Source organism: Sycon ciliatum, chromosome 5 (genome assembly GCF_964019385.1).
Source record: "Sycon ciliatum chromosome 5, ocSycCili1.1, whole genome shotgun sequence".
Lineage (NCBI taxonomy): Eukaryota > Metazoa > Porifera > Calcarea > Leucosolenida > Sycettidae > Sycon > Sycon ciliatum.
Genome location: NC_088647.1, coordinates 4,904,875 through 4,913,782, shown reverse-complemented (window position 1 = coordinate 4,913,782; position 8,908 = coordinate 4,904,875). Strand labels below are relative to the sequence as shown.

General features: G+C 46.8%; 1 protein-coding gene across 2 annotated transcripts in view; it reads left to right on the top strand.

Moving 5' to 3' along the window:
* The first annotated feature begins 207 nt into the window (after window positions 1-207).
* The window catches only part of LOC135817287 (phosphatidylcholine translocator ABCB4-like), a 35,162-nt gene continuing 26,461 nt past the window's right edge, over window positions 208-8,908 (top strand). The window contains exons 1-6 of one of the 2 annotated variants that reach the window (XM_065330444.1): window positions 208-458; window positions 1,538-1,785; window positions 2,411-2,459; window positions 5,254-5,535; window positions 6,104-6,237; window positions 7,826-7,997. In XM_065330444.1, coding sequence (XP_065186516.1) covers window positions 1,604-1,785; window positions 2,411-2,459; window positions 5,254-5,535; window positions 6,104-6,237; window positions 7,826-7,997 — 819 coding nt within the window. In that variant the 5' untranslated portion in view covers window positions 208-458; window positions 1,538-1,603. Of the gene's footprint in view, window positions 459-1,537; window positions 1,786-2,410; window positions 2,460-5,253; window positions 5,536-6,103; window positions 6,238-7,825; window positions 7,998-8,882 lie in introns of those variants that run through there. The other variant, XM_065330445.1, reaches the window with a different exon arrangement.

Here is an 8,908-nt window from a genome sequence, read left to right as displayed (position 1 = left end):
GCATGCACCCATCATCACAGTTGCATACTCTTGGGTTATGGACTCTTGCTGTCACTGATGTAGCCTTGCAGCTGCAGGCGTAGCCCCCCAACCCGCGAAGCTTCTCGCTTCTCGAACTTTCTTTATCTTTGTTATGGCATGATTGAATATGGCATGATGTACAATGTACTTCATAAAATATCTGAGAAACTGTGCTTTGAGTTTGAGGTAGATCTACTTTTAAGTCCTTGTTTGGTGCAGCAACGGCAGCAGACGGTGTGCTGCCATACACCAGTGTCGTGTCGGCGATACAAAGATGATGGAGAAGATTCAAAAATCTCTGTGATTTGAACAGTTGCAATCAAAAGGATCTGTAGAGTCTACACCAGTATTGTTCTCGGGCAGAAATAAAATATCCGCTAAAATATTAGCTGGCAAGGAGGGCAAAAGTGAAACAGAGCCAAGACCAGAGTAAACAGGTAAGGAAAAATTAGGATAGAAGCTTATTGGTCGTTCTATGTGCGTTCCCAGGACATGGGTGAAAGGTTTGTTGAATGTTTCAAGTACTATTACATGTGCAACCTACATAATGCTTACAGTCCTGTCACATGTTCATAACACATGTACACGTGTTCCGGTACAGGTCGAGTCCTTTACAGTAAAGCTGTGAAAGGAACCACTCTGAAAAGGCAGTCACTTGTGGCTGTCCCAGATGACCACAATGTGTCACTTCCATGCAGTCAACCATGGATAATTAAGGAGATCGAGACGTAGAGTATGGTGTATATGGACACGTTTTAGAGGGTCTCCGCGAGCGCGAGGGGGGTGATGTGGGCTGACCAATCCCACTAGCTACAGTACTTGCGTCAAGCTGTGCGTTTGAGGCGATGACGTAATTTAGACGTAAGCCTGCATGCAGGGGCTGCATAAAAGGTTTTTTGCTGGGGCCAAAAGTGCGCGAGTGAGCTGGGGGCCCGCTACAGAGCTTGTACTTGTAGAGTGGTGGGTACTGAATTGGATGTCCCTGGGCCAAGAAGATTGTGATGCATTGCCCACAAGGTTTTCCTTACCACGTTCATAATACATCCTTGAGTTCAAAGCCTCGTTGGGATTTGACATGTCTAGTCCCGGCATGTACAGCCCACGCACACTGCTGTGATGCAAGGGGGCTGCATTTGAAGGCTTTCAACTGGGGAATGGTCGATGTACCAACTGTTATGTTGGACCCACGACCATTAGTCTCCAGGCATAGACAACGACGTTTTGAAAATAATTGTTTTCCGAGGAATCGGGGAGATATTGTTGGGGGAGGGGTGCTCCAATGGGCTCCGTATCTGTGAATTTGGCTGGTACATGTAGCGTATTGCGCATCCACTACTTGTATGAATGCAGTCAATGCACAAAGACTGGCCGACATGAAAGGGAATTGCCGGAAGTATGGCGCTAACAAGAGTCTCCTACTGTTATTTTCAGCAAGCATAGCATGTAGCATGAAGAACCCTGGTTCTGTTTCATCAGTGGTCTGCTTTCTCTCGTTTGGCGTGTTCTGCGTATCCAGGAGAGGATAGTCGGGCATAGCGAACATTCTTCAGAAAGCTGAAAGACCCACCGGCAAAATCTAGCAATGGACGTGGAGGTGCAAGCCAAAGCGAGCGGGAATTCTCCACCAGGGCACCTGCAAAACACAACGGGTGTTGACAGTGAATATGAGCCGAAGAGTGTCAAATCAGCAGAGCCCAGGAAAAGCCTGGCGCTCACTACCCGAGGCGACTCGGACGATTCCCTCATTACCAAGAAGCAAAGACGGTAAGTGTCTGGTACATGTTTTAAACGACTGCTATTGCCGCTTTAGGAGCTGCATCGCCTTAGAATTTGCAGGGTAGTGGTGTTCCTACGGATGCTGAAAACTCAGTCTAACTTAGTCTCAAGTGAACCGTGACACTTTTTTAAATATATTTTTCATTGTCATTGACTCTTGTCCTCCACGAATAGTTTTGCTCTGCCCCACTAATTTTTAGCATGAGGGTTGATTCACATATGCGGGTACACTGTACTGGCGGGGGCGTCTCTCCCAGCCTCTCCCGGTTGCATCTGCATGTGTTCGAGCCAGTGCCGGTATGTGTGATGTGTGTGGTGCGGCCGGTTCGTTCTGGAATGCAACTCTGGTTTTTTTGCCAGTACAAACACGGCCTGTAAAACTATACAGTACCGTGATGAATAATCTTAGTGGAGACAATAATTTAGAGGTATATAAGTATGAAAGCCACAGACATCACCACGCAACATGACAACTTGTTAGAAGTTTATGTGTATTGGTTTCCAGAACCTCGCTGCAATATTGGGTGGCCAAGTTATAGTGTTTTGCCCTATCTCTTGTTCGCATGTCCAATAGCCTACGTTCTCTCAATACTTTCAATGTGTTTTGTGACAGTGATGAAGATGGCAAGTCAAAGGAGGAGCAGGTCTCCTTGCAGCGATTGGTAAGCTGCACTGGTCTTGATTATGCCCAAATCATTTTCTTTGATTGATGCAGGTGCATAGCTCGTGTTACAGTCGTGTATAGTCAGCATGATCCGGTCACCACACCACCATATGGCCGTCATAGGTACTACGTACTGTAATTTCACAAATTTTCGGTGTACTTATATTTTCGGTACCTTCGGTGCGTCTGTTTCATACTTAAAATTTCAATACACCGAACAAACACTAACGCACATAATCCAATAGGGAACTGTTTCTCTGTACCTAAATTTTCTGTTCACCTAACCTGGCCTTTCGCCCCCATACCGAAAATATTAAGCTGCCTAAAATTTCTGAAATTAGGGTACTCAAAATAGACGAAATGGCAACTATGAGGTTCAGTGATACCAAGTGCCCTCTACCCCCATGCGTACTGCCCAGTGCCATTTTGCAGAATTTTTCAGAGTTTTGCGTACTCGTTTTTGCAGGTCAACATTTTGTGAATTTTGCGAGCGCGCAAAGATAAGTAATTACTTCAAGTAGTTAACACAGAAGGCGCATACGCCGCGCCGGACACTTCACAGTTTGCTTCCTGCTCAGATTTGCATGGCTGACTGGTGACTCTATTCAAAGCCCGATGCTGTACAACCTTCCAGCCAAAGAGTCCACTTGTGAAGTACAGTAAAACCTGTAACTAACGACCACCGTGACTAGCGACCGGCCTGGTACTACCGACCACTTTGTCAGGCACGGACGGTCTCACATTCAAAATGCACTGTGACTAGCGACTACCTGCTGAACGCGACCAGCGACCGCCTTTTCTTGTCCCAATGTCGAATTTTGACCCGTAACTAGCGACCGCGATGTAGCAAATCAAACATTGCTTGAAGCTCCTTCTCGAAATTTTGATGATTTTCCATGGTCGTTTCGATACTACAGCTGGACAAATGAGCGCAGTCTCATTTTTACTGTGGAATCAGTGTGGATTGCACTACACCTGTCATAATTTCAAGTGCTGTCCAGAACAAACATGATAGGAAACGTCTTGGAGAGCGCATCCAAAGCGCTCTTTGATCGATGTTACTACTCGAAGGAGAAACTAAGACTGAGCGGCTCTCTGTCGAAGTGCAATCACACAGCTCAGTCACCAGACTCACCACTACACCAGGTCACGCTGACAGTCTGTGCTGGCTAGCTAGCATGTACTCAGCTGTACGGAACACAGGCCAGGATACGATGGCGGATAATAGTCTACAGTGAAAGGTGCGAAAACTCGCAACATCGCCGCATCACGTACTGGTACACACCATTACAGTTTACGCTACACTGCATCCAAGTCGGAGCGACTGAGTTTCCACTGACAGTCTGTAGCTCTACACACTGATACCAGTTGCCAGTGTAGTCGCACACAGATGAGGATGGAGTCGATAGTGACTAGTGCACTGCCTGGCCAGGCCAGCGCTGCTCTGGAAACCCAGTGAGTCGACATACGTGTCAAAAGGTCGTATCGCTTCCGGTGTATAAAAAACTTGATTTTCTCTCTCTCCAAGTGTTGTATGATCTGAAAGAAGAATGTCAGTGCGCAAGTGGTGGGGGATTGTATTATCTGCATTTTGACATACATATCATATAATGGGATCCATATATGGTCGCGCGGTGCAAACCTCTAACTAAAGACCACCTGCCACTAACGACCACTTTTCCGGGCACCAAGGGGTGGTCGTTAGTTACAGGTTTTACTGTATATAATAATTATAATAAAACCCTTTATTACAGGATAATCAGCACAGCATGCAACCGAATTACATATGTCAGTACAATTTTCAACTATGTTACTTCAGCCGGCTACTTCATTATGATGTGCTTAGTCGCTCAAAGAGCACGCGAAAAGGGATTTCCCCCAAAATGGCAAAAAATTGATCAAAAATTTGAAATTTACGGAGGTAAGAATACCTGAATACGGCGCGCGATATCTCTGGAGTGCGACATCGTAACTCTTCGGCGATTGTTGCATTGCTCGGCTTGGAGTTTTCGCTACCACGTGGACCCTTCAAGTGTTGAATTTGCACAAGAAACGATGTAGTTACGAAGGTTTTATTAATCAATCATACATGATCGTTTGCGGGATAATTCGATTGAAATCCGTACTGCGGACAAAACTTAGTTTAGTTTTTCCGTAAAATACGGACAAATACGTGCGGTTGGCAACACTGGAGGTTGCAGGTGGTACACGATCACCACACCACAGATGTGCTCTGGCACGTGGTCACCGCACCACAGATGTGCGAGCTACGCCCCTGTTGATATTCTGCTTGTCCACTCTTCATACTGCCCACTCCCGTCCATTGTCCAACCCCAGCATGAGTTAGTTAAAGCCGTACTGGTCTCGAATCTCATAAAAAGCTGACGCACGGCGTAATTATGGTTTGTGCCCCTGGGCTTGCCACGGACACACGTCTCTGCCACGCCGTGTAAAGACAGGTCAACATGGATCTGCAATGACTCCTGAAGATCTGGCATTTCTACTTGAACATCAAGTTCAACACAGCTTTGGAATATTCTAGTGGTCTGCCTAAGTACATGTAGCAAGAGCTCCAAACGATGACACACCAGCAACGGTCCAGCTAGAAGATTCATAACGTACAACAGTAGGTAGCCGAACCACACAACATGAGCAAGGCTTGATAGTTGATACTGACGGATCGTAACGTTTCGACCGTATTGGTCTTCTTCAGAATGAGTACATGCAGTACAGTTGTGCTGTACTCATAGCCGCCTTTGGCTCTTGATATGTTGTGGCTATTTTTTCCACAGTTCAAGTACGCCACGCCACTGGAAGTTGTACTCATGTGTGTCGGCACCATCATGGCCGCAGCACACGGCACAGCAGTGGCAGCCGTTATGATTGTCTTTGGCAATTCTGTCCAGTCGCTTGTCGATGCCACAACGCTGGGTCCCGGCGGTGGTGGCAACCTCACTAATGTTACCAATGGAACTGGAGACGCACTGTTTGATAAGCTGCAAGATGAGCTCAAAGATCAGGCTATCATCTATGCTGGTATGGCTGGTGGTGTGTGGTTTGTGTCCTATCTACAGGTAAGCATGTGTGTGTGCATGTGTGTGTGCGGCGCGTGTGTATGTGTGTGTGTGTGTGTGTGTGTGTGTGTGCATGTGTGTGTTTGTATGTGTGTGTGTGCGTGCGTGTGCGCGCGTGCGCGTGTGTGTGCGTGTGAGTGTGTGTGTGTGTGTGTCCCATATGGTGCAGTGGTATGTGCAGCGATTTCCAATCGATAGGTTGCGGATTCGATTCCCGACGATTATGGTCACACACGTCTTTCTTCTCTTTCTCAGACTCCTCTTGACTTTTCTTTCATTCTCCTGGGTGAGCCTTGCAAGCTGTTGAATGGTGCAATCCCAGCATAAGTTGCTATGGCTCCTGCTGTAGCATCGCTGTCATTGCCTCCGGCGACGGGCGTCAATGGTGTGTGTGCGTGTGTTTGCGTATACTTACCTGTTTATCATCAATTGTTTAACATACATGTACACAGAGGAAATGGGATAAAGGCGTAATATTGCCTCTCTATGATTTATTCTAACATTGCTTGTAGTATTGGCACGGCAGACCGGTATGTTATATATTGCTGTTCACTGTACTGCTATGCAGGTGTTCTGCTGGTACTCGGTGGGAGAGAGCATCATCAGACGGATCCGCCGCAAGTTCTTCACCGCCATTCTGCACAAGGACATTGCTTGGTTTGACACACACAAGACCGGGGAGTTAGCATCCCGACTGTCCGAGTAAGATGAGCTGTATGGTGTGGTGTAGTAGGTCCTTGATGCATACAAGTACATGTAGATTGAACGGCGTGGTGCGCAGACCAGTGTAGTCGCGTTTCGGTCAAGGCGCTGCACATTTCCAGGTCACTGATGTATATGTTCTCAGTGCTTCAGTGCTAGCTTAGTTACGTTGTTACTGTGCTGATGCAACTACAGTCGACCTACCCTTATAACGATATTTCCGTCACACCAAGAAATATTGTTATAAGGGTAACATTGTTATAGGGGTAACTGGTTCATTTCATACATATACGTCATAATGCATGAATTCTGTTCATTTTTTACACTCTTCATAGCATAAAAAACTGACGTACATGCTCATTATGGGCACAGCAAGGTGCCCACTGGTGCTCCCATGGCATTTCGTCATGTCCCAGCGACTTATCAAGTGAAGCTTGCCCTACCTGGATAGTGGGCTCTACATGTTGCTTGCTAGATATTGTTATAAAATGGAAAATGTCGATTGGTCAGCCCATTTTATATCGTTATAGGGGTAATATCGTTATAACAATATTGTTATAGAGGTAAGGCACTGTATACACAAGTCAATGGAGTGATTTGGTTTGGCAGAAAAATATCGTTATAAGGGTAATATCGTTATAGAGGTTATCGTTATAAGGGTAGGTCGACTGCTAGCTGCCTGCCAAGTGCACTCCTCTTCCACCAATTTATACGAGGCAACGCACTGGCACCACAAGGGTTTTGGTCTGCTCAGGAGTCTTTTCTGGTACATGTACAGTGAAACCTGTCTAAGGCGACCCCGCAAGGGACGAGAAAAAGTGGTCGCCGTGGCCAGGTGGTCTTCTTATCCAGGTTCAGTGGGTCACGTGACCATATCCACATGTGATACATCATTTTGATCAGTGCATCACAGTGCACACACCTATGCTACTCTAGCACGACTCATGTGCCTGGGGTCCTCAGACCTGTCAAATGTTGTGCATGTACCATGTACATCTACACTTCCTGCACTGATGTGTACATCTACCATGCCTGGTGCACCATGCAATGCATGCATTTACATGACTAGCACTGTGCAACGCGGTCGCGGGTGGGTGGTCGCCGGTCGCGTTGAGCGAGTGGTCGCCTTATCCGAGGTGTTTTGAATGTGAATGCGTCCGTGACATGGAAAAGTGGTCGCCATGGTCGAGTGGTCGCCATATCCGAGTGGTCGCCATTACAGGTTTTACTGTATGTGATCCATGTAGGTGCACAGATGCTCTCGCTCAGATGAAACAGTTATTGCTGAGAAATTGCAAGAATTTGATCTTTGTGAACAGGTCAATAAATGAACTTTGTGATGTGCTTCTAATCTACTGCCCACACACCTGACCTTAATGAGTGGATGTGGATGTGTGTGCGTGCGTGCGGATGTGTGCGTGCATGCATGTGTGTGTGTGTGTGTATGTGTGTGTGTGTGTGTGTGTGTGTGTGTGTGTGTGTGTGTGTGTGTGTGCATTTGTGTGTGTGTGTGTGTGCATTTGTGTGTGTGTGTGTGCATGTGTGTGTGTGTGTGTGTGTGTGTGCGTGCGTGCGTGTGCGCGTACAGTGATATTCTGAAGGTCTATGATGGCATGGGGGATAAGAACAGTGTCTTCTGCCAGTGGATAGCATGCAGCATAGCCGGCTTTGTCATCGGCTTTGTCTACTCCTGGAGGCTGTCTCTAATTGTCTTGGCAACCACACCGTTGATCGCTGCATCATCGGCATTTGTTTCCAAGGTAAGCAAGTCTTGCGCTTGATGCCTATCATCCGTTTTAGTACTGCAGTGTAAAGTGTAAATGCTGAAAATTTCGGCACGGACTAGTAGATCAGTCAGAGCATTGTGCCTTTGATGCTCTTGAGCTGATTTGGAAATAATGTGTTGCTGTCTAAACTTCAATGGAATCAGTTGGGCCAGTCACTTTGATTACTGCTTATGAGACCAAAACAGGGTTGAAATGCCTAGCTGTCCAGAGATGGAGTTCTTGTGTGGTACATATGGCAGAGTGGAAATGGGAGGACTGTTGCAGCTCCGAGGCTCATTCTTAAATTTCAAGGCCAGCTCCTTTATTTGTGTGATGTGATTTCAGTATGGTGCAGTTCTCATGTCTCATGGATCTAATATATTGACACTCTGTACTGATCAATCTCCAAATTAGCTCAGTCAATCGAAATCCCAGATGCTCCACTTTGCAATGAGGACTGTGTGTCATGGGTTACATGTTGGCAATATCTGAAGGAGTTGTCCTTGCCTACACTTTCCAGCGTGCATGGGACACAATAGCCAGTCCAGCTGGCCGGGCTTTGACTGGGCCATTAAAGACGTTCCGCACTACATAAAGTTGAGCAACTTTACGTCAGTGGGCGGGAACAACCTGTGAACTGTTCCATCGACTCATCCCTGTTACGATAGCAAATAAAACAACTGCAGCAGAGAGCAGAAAGTTGTCAGTGTTGTTTTAAGGTGAGCGTCCCTATCCACAGGGTGTGCTGTGCACCTGTTGCGCGGCAACACCATTGACGCTTGCGAAGTACAGCAGTGTGTCATTGTGATCAATGCCGCTGTTGCCTCTGGCATGCGCAGGGCATGGTCAAACAGCACCTGGTGTGATTCATCATGATCGGCTTGGAGCCTTCAACTCCACAGCAG